This window comes from Diaphorina citri, unplaced genomic scaffold (genome assembly GCF_000475195.1).
Source record: "Diaphorina citri unplaced genomic scaffold, Diaci psyllid genome assembly version 1.1 scaffold1194, whole genome shotgun sequence".
Taxonomy (NCBI): Eukaryota; Metazoa; Arthropoda; class Insecta; order Hemiptera; family Psyllidae; genus Diaphorina; species Diaphorina citri.
In genome coordinates, this window is record NW_007378623.1 from 41,774 (window position 1) to 65,128 (window position 23,355).

The 23,355-nt window shown below is 36.5% G+C and overlaps 2 protein-coding genes across 2 annotated transcripts; both read right to left on the reverse strand.

Annotated features, from left to right (window-relative positions):
* Positions 1 to 1,488: 1,488 nt before the first annotated feature.
* On the reverse strand, positions 1,489 to 16,768 carry LOC103514639 (transmembrane and TPR repeat-containing protein 4). The gene is made up of 4 exons (XM_026827552.1): positions 16,669 to 16,768; positions 5,132 to 5,303; positions 4,234 to 4,490; positions 1,489 to 1,608 (listed from the first exon to the last, which is right to left on the reverse strand). Exons 1-4 carry the CDS (start codon positions 16,735 to 16,737, stop codon positions 1,489 to 1,491), a joined length of 618 nt encoding a protein of 205 aa, XP_026683353.1. The 5' UTR covers positions 16,738 to 16,768.
* A 205-nt stretch (positions 16,769 to 16,973) lies between these two features.
* Positions 16,974 to 22,927, reverse strand: LOC113465351 (transmembrane and TPR repeat-containing protein 4-like; the record flags this gene model as incomplete). Its single annotated transcript, XM_026827553.1, has 2 exons — positions 16,974 to 17,172; positions 22,409 to 22,927. Coding segments are annotated over 2 exons (718 nt in total), but the record flags the coding sequence as incomplete, so codon positions are not given.
* Positions 22,928 to 23,355: the final 428 nt, after the last annotated feature.

Sequence of the window (23,355 nt, forward strand, 5' to 3'; positions counted from 1 at the left end):
GGTTTTGGTGTGAATCTTATACTCATACTTCTAAGAAATCTTTATTAATCAACGAAACTTTCATTTTCAAAGTTTTACTTTCATTCCTTTGGTATTCAAAACCATGGGTTTTGGTGTGAATCTAAACTCATACTTGGAAGACTGAACTCAGGCAGCGTTTATACTGTTTAGCCTTTAGAGGGTAGTGACACTAGTGACACTATCTAAGGTGATGTCTACGTACATCTTTGTTAAACGCTGGCCTTTAACAAAGATTATCTAAGCGAATAATTGTTGCGCTAAGCAATGTTATGAGACATGGAGGGCGAAAGGTACAAGTACAAGGGTACGGAACATTCTCAACGTTTTAATTATTTCATAAGCACCCAAGATACACGAGAGTGTTCAAGTCAAGTGCATGCTGTTGAGAATGCACCAGGAACACACGTTTATAATTAAATTTGCAAACATGTTAGACGATGTTGTTCCAGAATGACAAACTATCACGAGAAAGTTTTAAATGAAAAGTGTTACTGTGGAAGACAAGGAAAAGATGAAGAGGATATAGGTTTAAATATAAATATGCAGCCGAGAAACAAGGCTTCTGACAAATGTGATTAATTGTACGCCAGTGTCACAGTGTGATACCTATTGTAAATGTTTACATCTATGTACATCAGTATAATTTAATTAACAAAAAACAAGAGAGAAAAATGTTGTATTCTGAACAAATCTAAATAAGCCATGGTGCTTGTTGAATTCTCTTAATTATTGTTACTGAATTCCAAGAATTTCATTCACGAAAGCCTTGAAGCAAATTCCTGCAGACAGAGATCTTCTGTTTTCAGACAGAAGTCCCTTTCAATAGAAACAAAGCAATGGTAGGAGAGATAAATAATAAAGAAGCTCACCATTCCGCCATTGTTCAAGTGAACGCGGAATTTGGGGAAGCAAGAACGTAAGAAAGAGAAGAGAGAAAAGAGAAAATGCAAAGGAAACTCAGCCATAGAGATAAGTAGGACGAGGAGAAGGAAGAAAAGCTTTGTTAAAAATAATACTTAAGGAAAGCCTTTAGGGAAATTACCCTCGTTCTTAACTTTGGGCCTGAGGGCCTCCCTGGTATTATATCTTCACTTTTAATTAAATTCTTTCTTTTGTAAATATTAATAAGGATGCTGGTGGAGAGAAGAGAAAAAAATTATGAGGTTCTAAATGTAGGGATCATAAACTTTGTCTCTTCTCCTTATCCTCTCCACCATTGTAGCAGCCATCGAAGTGTTGCACATTAAGGTTGTCTAAGAGGGAGAGAGAACGCAGACTTGTGAAATTTCTCGATGACCTTCATTAGATAAATAATCATGTCTACATGATTGTGGCAGTAATTGCTCACTAAGAGATTAGAGGAGCAGACTGAAATGCTTTCAACTTTGAAAGGTAACCGGGAGGCACAGGAACGTATGAAGACATTGGGTGGTCGGAAGAATAAAGGACGGGCGAATAAAAAAAAGATTATGGGAGGGGTGTACTTCCCTGATCTCTGTAACGACTTCGAGCTCCAAAGATGAATATCGCTAGTTCAAAGCTGAAGCAGATATTCACCTTGTCCAAACAGGCATGCAGCTCGTAGATCTTGTAGCATTATCCAAACTCAAAAGGTAGTAGGAAATTACAATATTAGGGTGAGCTGAGACCAGTGGTTGTCAAACTAAAAACATAAACGAAACTCAAATATTAGGCGAGTGAGGAAAAGTTTTCTCTCCCGCAGTCTCTGCAGCTGCACTCTGTGTATTTATGGTGATTTTAGCGATCAAAAATTGATCATATCTCAGGATCGGTTTAGATTTTCGCAAAATCCTTTCTTATTGCACACCTAGACCATAAAAGGAATATTCCTACCAAATTTCAGCTTTCTAGGTGTTGTGGTTCTAGAGATAGAGCGATCAGTGTGTGAAATGTGAATGAGTGAATGGATCTCGTTCTTATAATATAAGATTCCTTTGACATTTGATCTTTTTTCCCTCTCTGTACAGGGAACAGATTTCTTTACCCTCCATTTTTTCGAAAAAAAGTTTTCAAAACAATGGAGGTAACTTTTTTTGAGAGTTAAAAATGAAGTGATTGTTAAAAAGTTCCTGTGCGGCAAGCTCATATCAGGGCTTTTCAACCTGAGCTCTGAGCTTTTAAGAGCTGATGGTGGCAGAGAAAAAACCCACTTTCTTGCAACAAAGCAAGTTGATAACATTGTGCCTAGACTCCTAGTAGATACAAAGGTATCAGGATTTTTTTGGCACATCATCCACTAGGGAAAAACCATCTCATTTCCTATCATGGCTCACATAACACAAAATGGGATAAGGTAATATAGTTTTGGCACATCCACCATCCTTCAAAATATTAAAACGCATGGTAGTATGTGTGAGTAGATTTACCACTCATATATTTTTCAGGCAAAATGGTCTAGTTTACAAACCTTTGTGCCAAGTTTATAAAACCCCTGTGTACGCAATAGGTAAAAAATGAAATATGCATAAGGAAATAAAAGGAGGGGAGGAAACTTGCAAAACTTGGCTCGTTTTGTTTGAAATGTCGCAGATTTTTCTGAATAGTTAACTCACATGAACATTTTCCCATTAAAGGGAAAACAATTAATTATATGAGTATTCGTAGGTATATTACGTCTGTACCTTCGTGTGCTTATACGACCACAAAATTTAGAATTCATTTAAGATTTTCAATTTTCGGCGGGTTAATCGAATTTGTCTCAAATTCTGGAGCCTGAGGAAGTTAATTTATTCACCTTTGAAATTATCAAATAATACTGGGGCGTGCACCTCACAAAAGATACCTATCAAGGGCATCACTAGAAACTATTAGATACATATATGTACAGATTTGAACATCCCCATCCCTCTCCCTTTCAAAAATAGAACAGTTGCGCTTACTTGGGTGATGTTTCAAAGTCATAGAGCAGGAAAAATGAGGACCAATGGAATTTTTCTTTTTCTTCTACGACTTCTAGATCCCGAGATAAATCGATATAAAAAATACCGGTAAATCGTGAACTTTGACGTCACGGCATACGCTCCCGTAGGCGATGACGTTACATCAAATGTCCCGAGCAAAGCTCCCTCGCAGGCAACACATTAATCTGTTTGTGCGCATGCATTTCTGCGCAATTCATGTTTGTGCGCATACGTTTCTGCGCCTCTCCTGAAGTCTGACGTCAGAGTTCAGGACTCTGACGGAAAATAAAAATTGAATTTTCAACCTTTTACGTTTTTTTTTCGGAGTTTTGACCTCAGATTTGGATTTTTCACAACTTTTTACATAGGAATCGATCATTTAATAATAATTTTTACCCATTTGCAACTGCTCCATTCAACCAGTCTCCTTACCATCTACCCATAGTTATCCTTACAGCTTTCCTCTGCTATCCCTATGTCCTTACTTTCCTTTCATCCCAGACACGACGAACTTTGAAGAAAAGCTCAAGATGTGAACATTGGAAGCATCTATAAAGGAAGAATGCAGGTCACATTATTAAGCTACGACTTTGCTCGTCCCACCTGACCGAAAATTCAAAGAAGTTGCTCTCCTCTTTTTGCGTTTCAAGTACCTCCTATCTTATTAAATTTGACGTTCCCCATAATATTTTACGTATACCTTTTCGAGGAAGACTATTCTGAGCACCAAATGCAGCTAGGGACGGTTCAGAAGGAAAACAATTTGGAGAACAGGTATATAGCTGACATTTCAGATAAAGAGGAAGGAAGGATAACAGAATCTTGGAGCCAAGAGAAAGGAAATTGGAGAGAGGAAATTAAATTTGAACTTGTAATAGTTTTTGTTGTACACCTTCACCCATTCTTGGTTAACTACCTACAGTAGATCTATAACTTAGAATAGATCTATAACTTAGATTAAATGAGAAATTGGAATAGGTATTTGGATACTTACATTTTGGAGGATTTACAGCAATTCCAGAGCGATACAGGGTCTCGTCACTATTCCAATCGTTATTCCTCTGCAGAGTCCTGAACGAGTAGATGATGATCATGGAACCAAAAGAGAAAGGAAATTGGACAGAGGAAATTAAATTTGAACTTGTAAAAGTTTTTGTTGTACACCTTCACCTATTCTTGGTTAACTACCTACAGTAGATCTATAACTTAGAATAGATCTATAACTTAGATTAAATGAGAAATTGGAATAGGTATTTGGAATATTTGGATACTTACATTTTGGAGGATTTACAGCAATTCCAGATCGATACAGGGTCTCGTCACTATTCCAATCGTTATTCCTCTGCAGAGTCCTGAACGAGTAGATGATGATCAAGAAGGTCATAATTGACTTGGACAGCTTTACATTTTGATAGAACAATCTGGATTCCAGCAGGAACATTCCATAGGAGATGAGGTAGCAAAAGCCAATGCTTGGTATGTACAAAATCCTTTCAGCGACGACAAATCCTACGTAGAAAAATAAATTGGTTGCTGGTATGAATGGTACTGTCATGAGAAGTAGGCACAGGACTAGTTTATCACAATCCTTATCAAATAGTTCCTTACCACTGTGTCTCCTCTCAGAGAGTGTTCTTTTGTTTGTACATAGTTTATTACTTACACTTGATGTGACAACACTTTCATTATTATTACTACCTAGTTTAGTATCACTTCTCAGTCTATAACTATTTAGCTTTACACTAGTTTCATTATTTAATGGATTAGAATCTAATACATTGCAATTCTTTATACTATGTCTATCACGTTTATTAAAAACATCAACTTTGGAATAGATATTGGATTTGTTAATTAGATTATTAAAATTATTAGAGTTGCATTTATTTTTATAAAAATATTTGTATTTAATTTTGGTTCGCTTGTAGTTTAAATTGGAAAACTTTTTTCTGCTAAACAAATTGGTTTGAAGAATTTGAAATATTGAAAAATAGAACAGTATGCTGAATATGTTTCGATAGTCTGTTATTGTTTGGATTAATGGCACAGCGTCCATGGACCAGTCGTAGCTTAACGATTTGGGGAAGATCATTAGATAGAAATTGAATATTGGCAGATACAGAAATGTCATGGTGCGTACGAAAAAGTTTTCATTCTTCGCAGCAGGATTGTCAGCTTTTGCAAAGGTAGGCATTTCATGTCCCATGATGTAACATCGAATGAGAACCAGTAGTAACAGCGAAGTGGAAATGCAGGATTGTCAGCTTTTGCAAAGGTAGGCATTTCATGTCCCATGATGTAACATCGAATGAGAACCAGTAGTAACAGCGAAGTGGAAAAGCTAAGCAGGTTCAACATGGATTTCTGTAACAGAAAGAAAAAAAGAGATTTAAAATTAACTCTTATTCCAGTTTCAATTCTTACCTTTGTTCGTTTAAAATGGATACAGGTCGCCCCTCTTTCAGGTGTTGGAATGTTATAACACTTAGGTATAACTAATATTAACTATCCAAAAGCTTCCGTAAGATTCTTATTACCTCTACTAAAGTGTTGAGCCCAGAGCATTTTAATTAACGCCAAACACTTCAATGTAACAGAAAGAAAAAAAGAGATTTAAAATTAACTACTATTCCAGTTTCAATTCTTAGCTTTGTTCGTTTAAAATGGATACAGGTCGCCCCTCTTTCAGGTGTTGGGATGTTATAACACTTATAACTATCCAAAAGCTTCCGTAAGATTCTTATTACCTCTACTAAAGTGTTGAGCCCAGAGCATTTTAATTAACGCCAAACACTTCAATATAACAGAAAGAAAAAAAGAGATTTAAAATTAACTCCTATTCCAGTTTCAATTCTTACCTTTGTTCGTTAAAAATGGATACAGGTCGCCCCTCTTTCAGGTGTTGGAATGTTATAACACTTATAACTATCCAAAAGCTTCCGTAAGATTCTTATTACCTTTACTAAAGTGTTGAGCCCAGAGCATTTTAATTAACGCCAAATACTTCAATCTCAAGGTATTCAATGTGAAATTATTTGAAGCGAATAATTGTTGCGCTAAGCAATGTTATGAGACATGGAGGGCGAAAGGTACAAGTACAAGGGTACGGAACAATTCAGACTCTTGACTCAAGTGCTCAGTCCTAATGAATTTATTCTCAACGTTTTAATTATTTCGTAAGCACCCAAGATACACGAGAGTGTTCAAGTCAAGTGCATGCTGTTGAGAATGCACCAGGAACACACGTTTATAATTAAATTTGCAAACATGTTAGACGATGTTGTTCCAGAATGACAACCCATCACGAGAAAGTTTTAAATGAAAAGTGTTCCTGTGGAAGACAAGGAAAAGATGAAGAGGATATAGGTTTAAATATAAATATGCAGCCGAGAAACAAGGCTTCTGACAAATGTGATTAAACTTTCCCTTCAGAAGGTAAAAAAAATATCCTGTAAAAATTTAGATAGGCATATTTCAAAATTTCCCCCTGTGTGGGTATAGAAGAGCACCTATATAATTAAGTAAATTAATTATTTTGAAATGCTAATTAAAAATAATATAAATGAAATCAAATTAACTAGGTTAGGTATTTTACCACGTTGAAGAATCTGTCTAAATTTGCATTCCATTTCTCATCTCTCTTCCACCCAAAAGATACATATCTCCTGATGTTCATCAAAAAAGTCTATTAGAAATAATATAAGCTTTGTTAATAAATAACAAAGCATTTATCATTATGGGAAAAATACAACAGAAAAGCTAGTATTGAAGAAGTAGGAATTATGGAGGTTGAATAGAACAGCTGTAGCAGAAATAATATAAGCTTTGTTAATAAATAATAAAGCATTTATCATTATGGGAAAAATACAACAGAAAAGCTAGTATTGAAGAAGTAGGAATTATGGAGGTTGAATAGAACAGCTGTAGCCAATAAAAAATAATAAAGCATTTATCATTATGGGAAAAAATACAACAGAAAAGCTAGTATTGAAGAAGTAGGAATTATGGAGGTTGAATAGAACAGCTGTAGCATTGATAAAGAACAGAATACCAGTAGCAACTAAAGGTAGAAACACTCTACCTTCACGTCACGTGAGCTCACGTTAACACTCCTGAATTCCATCTTTAGCTGGTAAGGATTAGATACAGAGATCTTTTTATCATTGATGAAAATGACAGGAACGCAAAACTTGATAAAATAGGTTGCAATTTTTTTAGCTGGTAAGGATTAGATAGATAAAGAGATATTTCTATCATTGATGAAAATGACAGGAACACAAAATTTGATAAAATAGGTTGCAATTTGCAATGGAGGATCCAGTCAAGTAAGGCAAAAGGAATTATTAGTGCAATTTCCCCAGTGCTGTAGATATGAACTTATCTAAGTACCGACGAAATAATAACTGGAGTAGAAAAACATGGGAAAAATCCAATCATTGCCTTCCTCGAGCATTGTGAGGGGCCATCAGCCAGAACTAATATTTGTGTCTGACACATTCACACACATTAACCACTGTGCTTCCTCTTCTATCAGGAACTGCAGGGCTTTTCCGAATACTCTTCGAGACTACATAGTTAGTAGGCACTCCTGTGTTTCTTACAAAATAGTCAGAAGATATCACATTTAATTTCATCTCGATATTTGTTCTTTTTAAACCCAAATCGTTTATGGGTTATCATTCTACCACCCTCTCTACCAACTCGTCATTACCCATAACAATACGTTAGGTCTCTAGTTTGTAAAAGAAGTAGTAGGGTTTCATATCTCTCAAAGTAATAAAAAGAGTAAACGATGTGCAACAAAAAACTAACATTTTTTTCCGCCAGTGCCATTTTCATTTCTAATAAAGGATTTCTAGAATACAAAACAATAAAATTTTATGGTGGGTCTCAATTCATTTGGTTACCCATAATAATACGTTAGGTCTCTATAGTGTGTCCAGATCAATGTGACAGCAAAAAAATAGGCATTGTTGCCAAACATGTCACATGTACAATGGTAGAGAATCTCTAAAACGGGAAGCTATATTGCGCAGTGCTTCCTCCGACAGTGAAACAAAGTCAGGAAAGGCGATATCCACCATATCTGTTCTGGAATCCAACCTTTGAACTTAGAGCTACCTCTGCATTTTATAAGATTATCAAAAATAGACCTTTACCTGAATTATTGCAACAATGTAAGGATTTCCTGCAATCTGATTGGTTCCTTCATTTTGGGTTGATGACTCATTGCTGTCACATTGATCTGGATGAACTATATAGTTTGTAAAAGAAGTAGTAGGGTTTCATTCTCTCAAAGTAATAAAAAGAGTAAACGATGTGCAACAAAAAACTAACATTTTTTCCGCCAGTGCCATTTTCATTTCTAATAAAGGATTTCTAGAATACAAAACAATAAAATTTTATGGTGGGTCTCAATTCATTTGATTCTATGTCAAGATTCAGGATTATCGAGACTCATTATTTTGACTTTCCTTCTGGGAGGTGGCTTCAGTAAGTAGTTACGTGCATACCTTGCTTTAAAAGGTACCTAATTTGTCACGAAAATAATTGTTTCAATTATACTAACATCTCGTGTTGTTGAGGTTCGTTCCAACAATGATATAGCGTTCCTTTATTGCCTTTAGTCATCAGGAAAAGCTATTTCAGAGTCCATTGTCTAATAGGAGCATCGCTTTACATCACCTTCACCTTTAATAAACCCAACAAGAGCCGTGTTTTCAGCATTTTCTTCTCTTACACAGATGTACAGAACAACCATAGCTTGTTACGGAGGATTTCCGATTGCTTTATTTGACGTTATTGTTTTTTACGATCCATTCCTTTTTCCCCGACAGCTTGCAGAACAGTAGCTCATTATAAGCCGATGGAATAGCAACAGATTTCCTCCTCCTTGCCTGCTCAATTTTATTCCGACAGGCGTTCACAGTCTTTTCCTTTTTTTACTGCACTCAAAATGATATTATTATTTCGTTTGTGTCAGTTTTATAGAGCAGGGTTCTGAGGATTTTCGCTCGGTGTGAGGTGTTTTCAGAGGGGGAAGTAGGTAGCTCAATTTATTTTCAAAATGCAGACCTTTTTCTATCATTCTTCTCTTATATCGGAGAGATGTCCTTGTTATAGCCATTAGTCATCTCAATTTATTTTCAAAATGCAGACCTTTTTCTATCATTCTTCTCTTATATCGGAGAGATGTCCTTGTTATAGCCATTAGTCATTTAACCCTTTGAGTCTTTGCTAGTCTCTACAAATAAATTTTAACTCGATAAACAGTTTGATCTACTAATTGCGAAAAGAGACTGAACACTGAAGTCATTTTCACAGCTTCATACTAAGTAGGATATAGGACACCAAGATAAATTTTAACTCGGTAAACAGTTTGATCTACTAATTGCGAAAAGAGACTGAACACTGAAGTCATTTTCACAGCTTCATACTAAGTAGGATATAGGACACCAACAAATTCTCAACCGTGAACATAAAATACGTTCTTTGTGGTTCATATGTTTAACTTGTTCAACCTCTAACTCCAGAGCACTTTTGATCTAGGTACTAATTGCGAAAAGAGACTGAACACTGAAGTCATTTTCACAGCTTCATACTAAGTAGGATAGAGGGCACCAACAAATTCTCAACCGTGAACATAAAATATACGTTCTTTGTGGTTCATATGTTTAACTTGTTCAACCTCTAACTCCAGAGCACTTTGTTTTCTGGTAGGTATGTTTATTTTCGTTGGAAACTCAAGACAAACAAAACATGAGAAAAAGTAAAACTTCCTCAACATCATCTTTCTCTTTTGTCTCTATACCTTCCCTAACTCTTCTTCCTCACTACGTCTCTTCGATCTACTAATTGCGAAAAGAGACTGAACACTGAAGTCATTTTCACAGCTTCATACTAAGTAGGATATAGGGCACCAACAAATTCTCAACCGTGAACATAAAATACGTTCTTTGTGGTTCATATGTTTAACTTGTTCAACCTCTAACTCCAGAGCACTTTGAGATGAATCTTGAAACCCGACAGCTGTGTCCACTCGGACGTGTTGATGATGTGAAACAGGCAGCTCAGACTGCATCTGTGGAAAATACAGGACATTGAGCAATATGTGGTAGGAATTGAGCAAAATCTGGTCATGCGATGTGGGGAGTACCAGCTTTATATCGCGACTTTCAAAAGATTGAGAGATCTTAATTGAAGGATTTGTTAGGAACCTATGCAAGCACAAACCTCTTTGTTTATTTTTAAAATTTTAAAATGATGCTATAACTAAAATCGCGACTTTCAAAAGATTGAGGGATCTTAATTGAAGGATTTGTTAGGAACCTTTGCAAGCACAAACCTCTTTGTTTATTTTTAAAATTATTATTATTATTTTTAACTAAAATCAGATCTTTGGCTTGTTTTGGTACCAGGTGTAACAATACCAATAGAGGAGGCAAACGGCAAATATAAGCTGGGTGTTTATTTTCGTTGGAAACTCAAGACAAACAAAACATGAGAAAAAGTAAAACTTCCTCAACATCATCTTTCTCTTTTGTCTCTATACCTTCCCTAACTCTTCTTCCTCACTACGTCTCTTTCAGATTTTTTACTTTCTATTTTGTTCTTGTTTTACCTTCTTATACTTCCACATCCTCTTTGTGATATCCTCTTTCCATTCGTTTCTTCATTCTGTGCTTCCTCAACCCCTTCTATTCTTCCCAACTCTTTTGCTTCACCGTCCTTTGCTTGCAAATCTCTTTCACAAGGCCCTACTCTTATTTCAACTTTCGCTTTTGACACTTCTGTTCTAATATTAGACTTTTAATTCTTCCTCCCACGCTTCGTTTTGAAATCTGAAAGGCCTTGTGTTAAAGTCCCATTTTTTTCTCTTTTCTTTCTTGATATTCCGGTCCCTTTATGATTATTTCCACGTTTTCAATACCTAGCCTTTTTTCTATTTTATCTACCTTCTTGTGTTTCTGTCTGTGGTTTGGACTTTCGAAAAGGAAACCTCTGGCACATTTGAAACCAACCTCTACCTTCTCCAAGAAATGTTTTAGAAACCTATCACATTCCAAATAATTGTTTCTATTATACTAACATCTCGTGTTATTGAGGTTTGTTCCAACAATGTTATAGCGTTCATTTATTGCCTTTAGTCGTCAGGTAAAGCTATTTCAGAGTCCAATGTCTAATAGGAGCATCGCTTTACATCACCTTCACCTTTAATAAACCCAACAAGAGCCGTGTTTTCAGCATTTTCTTCTCTTACACAGATGTACAGAACAACCATAGCTTGTTACGGAGGATTTCCGATTGCTTTATTTGACGTTATTGTTTTTTACGATCCATTCCTTTTTCCCCGACAGCTTGCAGAACAGTAGCTCATTATAAGCCGATGGAATAGCAACAGATTTCCTCCTCCTTGCCTGCTCAATTTTATTCCGACAGGCGTTCACAGTCTTTTCCTTTTTTTACTGCACTCAAAATGATATTATTATTTCGTTTGTGTCAGTTTTATAGAGCAGGGTTCTGAGGATTTTCGCTCGGTGTGAGGTGTTTTCAGAGGGGGAAGTAGCTCAATTTATTTTCAAAATGCAGACCTTTTTCTATCATTCTTCTCTTATATCGGAGAGATGTCCTTGTTATAGCCATTAGTCATTTAACCCTTTGAGTCTTTGCTAGTATCTACAAATAAATTTTAACTCGGTAAACAGTTCGATCTACTAATTGCGAAAAGAGACTGAACACTGAAGTCATTTTCACAGCTTCATACTAAGTAGGATATAGGACACCAACAAATTCTCAACCGTGAACATAAAATACGTTCTTTGTGGTTCATATGTTTAACTTGTTCAACCTCTAACTCCAGAGCACTTTGTTTTCTGGTAACTCGAGTTGAAGAGAGACCATACCAAGAACTGAGAATTTCTGGAAACAGAAAACAAATTTAGGAAAAATAAGAAGTTCCTGGAAAAATAATAAGACAAGAACAGGAGAAAAAGATGAAGGCGAAGAAGGAAGAAGCTGAAGTACAAAAGTGAAATGTGTAATGAGGAAATTGGAAATGAAAAATGAGAAGGTGGTATGGAGAAAGGAAAGAAAGGTAAGACAGAGTAGTACGGAACCAAATAGGAACCTTGTCGACATGTAATCGTACGTCGTACGTAGTTTTACCAGGGTGACGAAATGGGGTAAAATCATGGTTTATGAAAGTAATGAAAGATGCTTTGATAATAGTCAAATACAAGATGTGTATAGTAAGTGGGAAAACAAAGGATTGAGAATGGATGTGAATAAAAAATTAGTTATTGAAAGAACCCCTGGACAACTTTGACTAAGTGAATTTGGCACATAGTAACATAAATATGATTGTAAGCCCACCATTGGTACATGTTGGTACGTATAAGTAGGGCCAACGCATCGGCTATAATAAACGCCCTATGTCACTGCAATCTGGTTAGATCTTTTGCGACTGAAGTCCACTATAGCCAAATTCCACACGAATCGCACCCGGATTGCAAAAATTTGAAACTTTTGCCTTTTTTGCGTGTGAGCTTCAAACATGAAATATTTTTCACGAACTTGTGTTCACGTTCAACAGCAAGAGAGAACTACGTGACGTTCCAAGGAGGATGAGACGTGAGAGAGGCAAATCACGTAAAAAGTTTTCATTAAATTGAACGTGTTTCATAATTTACAGCAGTGTTCTCAACACATAGGAGCCGAGAGCAGGTTTCATGTTCGACTATGTGTGATCTTTCCTTGAGAAAACGTGTGAGATCTTGCAGAAGCGTTCGACGTTGTTCCAACAAGAAATGCTGTGGTTGCCTGAGGATATTGATGGCGAGACAAGAAACTACTTTTGCTGTAGAAAGTAGAACGTAGATGGTTTGGTGTGTGAACCATTATTAAGAAGGCACAAGAATATCGTCAAAAAAAATTGATATAATATTTATGTTTCTATGTATTATTGTATCACACTGGAGCTCTATTATATGGGTCACTTGTATCTTAAACCTACCTTCCAAGACTTTGAAAAAGCTAATAATACCTAAATACATTATTCAAAGTTAATATATCTACTAATGCTTTCAATGTTGTCAATTCACATCGTACTCAATCTGCAAAATGGAATTTAACTTTGAATGACTGGATAATGAAATGGGATTCTCCAAATCAAAACTGGCAGGTAATTCACGTACTCAATCTGCAAAATGGAATTTAACTTTGAATGACTGGATAATGAAATGGGATTCTCCAAATCAAGACTGGCAGGACAGGCTTTTTATAAATTTTAAAAGTAAAAAAATAAAGCTGATAAAATTCAATATGACGTCAACGAAATTAAAAGTGCTCTTGCAGAGCTTTTATTGGATTTTTTTCCTGACAGAGTCATCGCAAATTAATATCAGGATAAAAGTTCGATGTTCATCTCCAGATTCTCCAGCCTTGGTTACAGGACATTTTGAGAGGGGAAAAAACACCTATCTAGGTATTCATCTTTGCAAATAATCTAACCTTACTATCCTACTCCCAAAGGCCTGCTATTCTAAAGTCCTTTTTTTTCCTCTGTGAGCGTCATGTTCTAAATCTTACCCATTAGTTTCCGGTCTTCCCTGTTTAACCCATTCTCATCCGATTGCTGGTCACAATTTTATTTACCTACCTTCTCTGTGATAATGGGTTTTCTTGGGCTCAGAAAGTAGTCGGACTTTCCATTGGATGAAGAAAAAAACACCTATCTAGGTATTTATCTTTGCAACTAATCTAACCTTACTGTCCTACTCCGTACTCCCGAAGGCCTGCTATTCTAAAGTCCTTTTTTTTCCTCTGTGAGCTTCATGTTCTAAATCTTACCCATTAGTTTCCGGTCTTCCCTCTTTAACCCATTCTCATCCGATTGCTGGTCACAATTTTATTTACCTACCTTCTCTGTGATAATATGTTTTCTTAGGCTCAGAAAGTAGTCGGACTTTCCATTGGATGAAGAGTTCTTGAGATGAGTACAGACCTAATAAAATACTTGTATAGAGTGGGACCAGAAAAAACACCTATCTAGGTATTCATCTTTGCAACTAATCTAACATTACTATCCTACTCCCAAAGACCTGCTATTCTAAAGTCCTTTTTTTCCTCTGTGAGCGTCATGTTCTAAATCTTACCCATTAGTTTCCGGTCTTCCCTCTTTAACCCATTCTCATCCCATTGCTGGTCACAATTTTATTTACCTACCTTCTCTGTGATAATGGGTTTTCTTGGGCTCAGAAAGTAGTCGGACTTTACATTGGATGAAGAGTTCTTGAGATGAGTACAGACCTAATAAAATACTTGTATAGAGTGGGACCACTTCTGGATGTTCTAATCAAGGCAGGAGACAAGATAGAATGGCAACGTGTTGTGACACAGGCAATAAACACTATGTCAGCAGCTGTTTCATTGCCTTCTGCAGAACGTAGATTCCAGAACATTACTCGCGCTAATGCTCATAAAAATAAAATCTTTTTCAGTTATAAAACATTAAACTGAAAAGGGGTGATGAAGAAGTACCCAAACTTCCACAATAAGTAAACATGTTTTATGCCAAAGAGCAAATGAAAATCCTGATCCCTGATTTCTGAACAAAACCGTTTAGCTTTAATCGAATTCCTCAGAATGATCAAAACATTTCCCAATAAGAAGGAGTATCAGTAAATATTAAATGTTCCCTATTTATGTACGTACATAAAATATGCATGTAAACAGAGAGCAGCTATCTATTTTATAGAGCAACAAAAGCAGTAAGAAAATAGCGGTAAGCACTAAGTAACGGTAACCTTCCCCTCTCGTCCTGTATTTCACATTGTTCTGAATGTAAGTACCTCCCAAACCTCCACGGACAACTGGAGGTACACTGTGGGGAGAAGAAACTACATTGGCTTCATGGCATTTTTATGTAAATCGCTTGTTTTGTACACTTTTTATATTACATGTGTCAGAGTGTAAACTTTTCCAATTTTGTGTTAAGGGCATTTTGCCAAAAGAAAAGCAGGAGAAGAAGAGGAACCATATAATATACCTTAATACCCCCACATTTTTATAGTTTCTTTTTTTTTTAATTTTTATTTACACCTTTCCATTATTATTACCTACTTCGTGATCCCTGGGGTAACATAAAAACAGCTATTGTTCAGCTGCCACTTCTGGATGTTCTAAACAAGGCAGGAGAGACAAGATAGAATGGCAACGTGTTGTGACACAGGCAATAAACACTATGTCAGCAGCTGTTTCATTGCCTTCCGCAGAACGTAGATTCCAGAACATTACTCGCGCTAATGCTCATAAAAATAAAATCTTTTTCAGTTATAAAACATTAAACTGAAAAGGGGTTCTTAACGGGCGCGGGAATAATTTTCATTTTTCATGAAGAAGGTATGGAAGAGAATAAAACGGTAGCTCATTTATCATGAATTTTTATTTACACCTTTCCATTATTATTACCTACTTCGTGATCCCTGGGGTAACATAAAAACAGCTATTGTTCAGCTGTTTTGTACACTTTTTATATTACATGTGTCAGAGTGTAAACTTTTCCAATTTTGTGTTAAGGGCATTTTGCCAAAAGAAAAGCAGGAGAAGAAGAGGAACCATATAATATACCTTAATACCCCCACATTTTTATAGTTTCTTTTTTTTTTAATTTTTATTTACACCTTTCCATTATTATTACCTACTTCGTGATCCCTGGGGTAACATAAAAACAGCTATTGTTCAGCTTCTCTAGAAAACACATAAAAGTTTCTAGTGGGTATTTGCGGGTAGACTTTTCAAATTTATAAACAGTTCAGATCTTTTCATTTAAGAAGAAACACTTGTTATTGACAGCATGTGATGTTGAAGTTTCTTAGCTAAGCCTAGTGACGATGACGTGTGGTCACTAGAACTTTAGAACAACCTATGTAACTTCTAACTGACAGTGTGTCAGTGTTGTTACGCTCGAGACTTGCAATTGTCGTACCAAACTGTTGAAAATGTCGTATTTTACACAAAATAGTCGTACACTTACCACGATAACGTGTGGTCACTAGAACTTTAGAACAACCTAGGTAACTTCTAACTGACAGTGTGTTTTGAATACCACAAAAAGACATCTAAAACAATTAGGTATTCTTAATTTTACATTTTTTGGTCCACTTTTTGTAGTTTTTCGAGGATTGTCGCTTGTGCAAAATGTGTTTTGAATACCACAGAAAGACATCTAAAACAATTAGGTATTTTTAATTTTACATTTTTGGTCCTTTTTTTGTAGTTTCTCGAGGATTGTCGTATGTGCCAAAGGCATATGAAGTTATCAACATGAAACCATAGAAACATTTTATTTTTCACAGGCACTTTGATGCCCAAAATACCAAATGGTGATCAAAATACCAAATGGTAAGATAAAATACTTCTTGTGCAAAAGGCCTATGAAGTTATCAACATGAAACCATAGGTAGAATAGACCTTGAAACATTTTATTTTTCACAGGCACTTTGATGCCCAAAATACCAAATGGTATTTTGGGCATACCAGTGATCAAAATACCAAATGGTAAGATAAAATACTTCTAAAAATTGAAATACTCCTGAGGGTCTAAGGGCATGGTTCGAATTTCAAGGTTTCTTCCAACACACATTTCCTCATAATTATGTATGTGTGTCCAGTAAGCTTCAGTGAATCCAAAAATATCTTTTTTTCACGTGAATCAACCTGGGCCTCTTACCTTGTTGTGCAGGAGCTCAATGCAGATGCAAATGAGGAGAACAGTGACACCTGTTTCTTTGCTGATCATGGCTGCTCCGGCCAGTGCTGTCAGCAGGAGATGAATCAAATTTTACATTTTTTGGTCCACTTTTTGGCATACCAGTGATTAAAATACCAAATTGTAAGATAAAATACTTCTAAAAATTGAAATACTCTCGAGGGTCTAAGGGCATGATTCGATTGTCAAGGTTTCTTCCAACACACATTTCCTCATAATTATGTGTGTGTTCAGTAAGCTTCAGTGAATTCATAAATATCTTTTTTTCACGTGGGGCAACCTGGGCCTCTTACCTTGTTGTGCAGGAGCTCAATGCAGATGCAAATGAGGAGAACAGTGACGCCTGTTTCTTTGCTGATCATGGCTGCTCCGGCCAGTGCTGTCAGCAGCAGATGGATCTTGAAACCCGACAGCTGTGTCCACTCGGACGTGTTGATGATGTGAAACAGGCAGCTCAGACTGCATCTGTGGAAAATACAGGACACGTAGATGGTTTGGTGTGTAAACCATTTTTAAGGAGGCACAAGAATATCGTCAAAAAAAAATGATATAATAAATGTAATGTTTCTATGTATCATTGTATCACACTGGAGCTCTACTATGGGTCACTGGTATCTTAAAGCTAACTTCCAAGTCTTTGAAAAAGCTAATAATACCTAAATACATTATTCAAAGTTAATATCTACTAATGCTTTCAATGTTGTTAATTCACATGCTTTGAAAAAGCTAATAATACCTAAATACATTATTCAAAGTTAATAGATCTACTAATGCTTTCAATGTTGTCAATTTACATCGTACTCAATCAGCAAAATGGAATTTAACTTTGAATGACTGGATAATGAAATGGGATTCTCCAAATCAAAACTGGCAGGACAGGCTTTTTATAAATTTTAAAAGTAAAAAAAAGCTGAGTAATTCTGAGACAGGTAAATTAGGTAGGTAGTCAAATTTGATGTACGAGCATGGCCTTCTGAAGAACCAATTTTTCATGTGGCTACTTTAATACTCCATTAAAATATATTATTTTAGGATATTTGAAGTGGGCGTTTCAAAAATATATGTCTACTCGCATGCCTCTTCTTTTGGGTCTAAAAATATGCAGCTAAACAGAAAAAAAAGGTACCCCTAGGTACCCCAATACTCGACAAATTGTTTCTGTTCACTGCTTGTAAGAGAGAACTTGTAAAAGCTCTCTTCCCCGTTCTTGTTTTACCTTCTCATACTTCCACATCCTCTTTCCATTCGTTTCTTCATTCTGTGCTTTCTCAACCCCTTCTATTCTTCCCAACTCTTTGCTTCAACGTCCTTTGCTTGCAAATCTCTTTCACAACGCCCTACTCTTATTTCAACTTTCGCCTTTGACACCTTCTGTTCTAATATTAGACTAAACTTTTAATTCTTCCTCCCACGCTTCGTTTTGAAATCTGAAAGGCCTAGTGTTAAAGTCCCATTTTTTCTCTTTTCTTTCTTGATATTAGAGAGAGGAGATTTAGAAAATCCCAACACATGTCGGATAGCAGCTATTCGAGACTGACATTTCTCCTTCCTTCCCATCTGTCGACTTAGCCTTAGCCGTCAGGTGAAAACTTGCTTTCATTTTCCAAAATACCTACCAGCAGAGGAGGAAGACTGAAGTAGGAAGTTGAGGAGGATAAACTTATCCAACTGTCTCAATATTATCAAAATTCTTGGAGAGCAAAAAGTTTTTTTTCTTTTTTTAATACATTTTTTCCTCTTTTTCTTCCTTCCCAGGAAAAAAAGGGTTTGGGATTTTCAGAGCAAAAAATTCAAGCTGAAGAGAGGAAAAATGAAAAGAATGTCTCTTATCAAAGAGGAGGAAGACTGAAGTAGGAAGTTGAGGAGGATAAACTTATCCAACTGTCTCAATATTATCAAAATTTCTGGAGAGCAAAAAGTTTTTTTTCTTTTTTTAATACATTTTTTCCTTCCCAGGAAAAAAAGGGTTTGGGATTTTCAGAGCAAAAAATTCAAGCTGAAGAGAGGAAAAATGAAAAGAATGTCTCTTATCACACACTCACATACCTTTTGACTTAAAGGTATACATACCTACATACATACAGTGTGTGACCCTGATAGGTTGAAAGTGCTCCGGAAAGTGTGCAATTGAAAAGAGATTAAGGGAAAATCAGGAAAGCTCATAACTATAATGCAGCTATAATCCTATACGATTATTGAATAGCTACAAGAAATCACGTAGTGAATAGGTACAACAAATTATTATCTCGTCACACAGATACTTGTACACCCGCAGAAACCATATGGGTTCCAGACGCTACTAAAGATCACCATTGAAAGAATTGAGGCTACATATGATTATTGAATAGCTACAAGAAATCACGTAGTGAATGGGTACAACAAATTATTATGTCGTCACACAGATACTTGTACACCCGCAGAAACCATATGGGTTCCAGACGCTACTAAAGATCACCATTGAAAGAATTGAGGCTACATACCGATTATTGAATAGCTACAAGAAATCACGTAGTGAATGGGTACAACAAATTATTATGTCGTCACACAGATACTTGTACAGTTGTACACCCGCAGAAACCATATGGGTTCCAGACGCTACTAAAGCTCACCATTGAAAGAATTGAGGCTACATATATTTTAGTATGAAAATCGTCAATACATGAGTGACTTATCTGTGGAGGGCCCTAAACCTATATTGAAACAGGATTCTGCCATCTGCCAGATCAAATTAATGCCGAACATCATCGAACATGTGAATAGGTCTTCAATAGTGCTTCTTGTTGACAAACTGGGTAATTAGGATTCTACTAACAGTTATGAGGTGAACAAAATTGAAAAGCTCATTTAAGGACAGACGAGAAACAGTTTTAGGTAGATGCGGACAGCATATGTAGTTTCCCATAAGTTACCTACTGTATGAATGTAGGTAAAGGTGTCATAATATAGGTTAGCTAGTATAGTCTAATAGTGTTCTGAATGATATGTTCCACTTTCCACATGAAATCTTCTAGACATGCAACCGTGGAGGGCCCTAAACCTATATTGAAACAGGATTCTGCCATCTGCCAGATCAAATTAATGCCGAACATGTGAATAGGTCTTCAATAGTGCTTCTTGTTGACAAACTGGGTAATTAGGATTCTACTAACAGTTATGAGGTGAACAAAATTGAAAAGCTCATTTAAGGACAGACGAGAGACGGTCTTAGGTAGATGCGGACAGCATAATATGTAGTTTCCCATAAGTTACCTACTGTATGAATGTAGGTAAACGTGTCATAATATAGGTTAGCTAGTATAGTCTAATAGTGTTCTGAATGATATGTTCCACTTTCCACATGAAATCTTCTAGACATGCAACAAGTTATGAGGTGAACAAAATTGAAAAGCTCATTTAAGGACAGACGAGAGACGGTCTTAGGTAGATGCGGACAGCATATGTAGTTTCCCATAAGTTACCTACTGTATGAATGTAGGTAAACGTGTCATATAGGTTAGCTAGTAGGTATAGTCTAATAGTGTTCTGAATGATATGTTCCACTTTCCACATGAAATCTTCTAGACATGCAACGGAGAACACATTAAACAATATTAACAGCATAATTATGAGTTTCCCATAAGTTACCTACTGTATGAATGTAGGTAAACGTGTCATAATATAGGTTAGCGAGTATTGTCTAATAGTGTTCTGAATGATATGTTCCACTTTCCACATGAAATCTTCTAGACATGCAACGGAGAACACATTAAACAATATTACAATCCTCATAAGGAATATCAAATGTGGTTGCCACCATCATGAAATAATGTTATGTATGTTTCGACTTTTCCAGCTTTTACCTGGGTATACCTTCCAGAAGCAGACAAACATAATTAGCTGTATACTGTACGAGATCCTGGTATCTTCTACCTCGAAGAAAAAAAGTTACAAATGACAAACAAACAGTATAACGGGTGTCCTTCACGAAATTTCGCTCAAATATTTGAGTAATGGAAGTTTCAGGTTTTAAACAGGGAGGGAGCCATCAGTAGAAGGGAATCTCTAGAGATATTTCACTCGGAGTGTCTTTGAGAAAGTAGAGATAATTTGATTTCAAAAGTTGAAATGAAATGAGATCTTTATGTCAATAATAGTATTCAGAATTGACACTTTTCGTGGGGTAGAAGATGTATTTTTGATTGGTAAAATTGAATGGTGAAAGAAATGAGTGAAACACCCCTAAATTTTCAATATTTTAAAAAGTTTTCTTGGGGAAAAACTCGTTCCCTGTCAGCCTTTTTTCCCGAGAGGGAAAAAACTGCTGGAAAGTCTGGAAACATACTGTAAGCATGTTTATTTCGGGGGAAAAAACGTCTCCTGTATAATACTTCCCTACGGAATATTCTCTTCCTCTTTGACATTTCCCCATGTGCTCGGGTACAATTTTAATAGGGTTCATGTAAGAAGACAGATAGAGGGTTCGCCTGCCATAACTTTCGAGATCTCAAAAGCTTAGCAAACGACAAAGGATATGTCCAAGGAGTTTCACAAGAAGATGTTTAGTCTGGGTTAAGGAAAAAGAGAGAGCCTTTTTTGTGTGTGAGCTTCAAACATGAAATATTTTTCACGAACTTGTGTTCACGTTCAACAGCAAGAGAGAACTACGTGACGTTCCAAGGAGGATGTGCCTGCCATAACTTTCGAGATCTCAAAAGCTTAGTAAACGACAAAGGATATGTCCAAGGAGTTTCACAAGAAGATGTTTAGTCTGGGTTAAGGAAAAAGAGAGAGATCCAGGAGCAAAAACATTCTCAATTTGAAATTCGCATCTAAACTACGAGTTCCTACATCGTTTATTGATGACTCACCTGTCCTTCTCATGACAGCACAGATTGTATCCTTTTTTGTGTGTGAGCTTCAAACATGAAAAATATTTTTTCACGAACTTGTGTTCACGTTCAACAGCAAGAGAGAACTACGTGACGTTCCAAGGAGGATGAGACGTGAGAGAGGCAAATCACGTAAAAAGTTTTCATTAAATTGAACGTGTTTCATAATTTACAGCAGTGTTCTCAACACATAGGAGCCGAGAGCAGGTTTCATGTTCGACTATGTGTGATCTTTCCTTGAGAAAACGTGTGAGATCTTGCAGAAGCGTTCGACGTTGTTCCAACAAGAAATGCTGTGGTTGCCTGAGGATATTAATGGCGAGACAAGAAACTACTTTTGCTGTAGAAAGTAGAACGTAGATGGTTTAGTGTGTGAACCATTTTTAAGAAGGCACAAGAATATCGTCAAAAAAAATTGATATAATATTTATGTTTCTATGTATTATTGTATCACACTGGAGCTCTATTATAATTTTGGTGTGTGAACCATTTTTAAGAAGGCACAAGAATATTGTCAAAAAAATTGATATAATATGTATGTTTCTATGTATCATTGTATCACATTGGAGCTCTATTATGGGTCATTTGTATCTTAAAGCTACCTTCCAAGTCTTTGAAAAAGCTAATAATACCTAAATACATTATTCAAAGTTAATATCTACTAATGCTTTCAATGTTGTTAATTCACGTGTCTCAATTTGAAATTCGCATCTAAACTACGAGTTCCTACATCGTTTGTTGATGACTCACCTGTCCTTCTCATGACAGCACAGATTGTAACAAAAACAGTCTCAATAAACTACGAGTTCCTACATCGTTTGTTGATGACTCACCTGTCCTTCTCATGACAGCACAGATTGTACGTGGATGTGGTCGCCTGATGACAGTAGATATTGTTGTACTTGTTCATGATGGAGATCTTAATGTTGTACTTGTACTGTTCTCGTCCGCCCAGCTTGATCCACTTGATGTAGATCAGTATCGTGCTCAAATAGAACAAGGTGCAGAGGAGATCGGCTCGCCCGACAATACCCGAGACCGCTTCGGTGTGGATCGGATGGACGGCGAAGATGAGCGACGCGAAGAGACGCGCCCTTCGGTTAGGAAGCACATAGGAAGAGAGTATGTACACGAGGTAAGTGATAGCGCTGTGTAACAGGTTGTTGATGAGGTGGAAGCTACGAGGCTTCAGGCCACATGCCAGGTAGTTGAGACGGAATGTGAGAACGGTGAGGGGACGGTAGGACCCGTGAGAGTTGGGAGAGGTGATGGGAGTGCCCCAGTAGTCGTTGTTGAACAGGTCTCCCACGGGAGTCTTCAACTGGACGTCGGGATTGGTGAGGATGGCGCGGCTGAAACAGAGAGAATGAAATGATTTTGTCAGCAAACTACAAAACCTACTGATGGTCTTCAACATTAGAAAAACGGCTGAAACAGAGAGAATGAAATGATTTTGTCAGCAAACTACAAAACCTACTGATGGTCTTCAAAATTAGAAAATTCCAACAGCTTTTAGATGACAAGTAAAAATTGTCAAAATGTCACTCATTTACTGCAGTGATGATGTGATCCCAAAATTATCTTGTGGAGCATGGTCTTCAACATTAGAAAATTCCAACAGCTTTTAGATGACAAGTAAAAATATTGTCAAAATGTCACTCATTTACTGCAGTGATGATGTGATCCCAAAATTATCTTGTGGAGCATACCACTTCCCGGTTTTACCTAATTTCAGTACCTAATACCTCAGAGCTATGTAAACCGCTCATGTAAATGCAGA

What these genes read in the sequence shown, in the direction of transcription:
- LOC103514639 (XM_026827552.1), bottom strand. Translation starts at nt 16,737, where the DNA reads ATGATCAGCAAAGAAACAGGTGTCACTGTTCTCCTCATTTGCATCTGC. An exon ending in TACATCATGGGACATGAAAT is followed by an intron (nt 4,491 to 5,131) that starts GCCTACCTTTGC and finishes TTCTCATGACAG; the next exon opens with TACCATTCATACCAGCAACC. An exon ending in TGTATCGATCTGGAATTGCT is followed by an intron (nt 1,609 to 4,233) that starts GTAAATCCTCCA and finishes TAATGCTACAAG; the next exon opens with ATCTACGAGCTGCATGCCTG.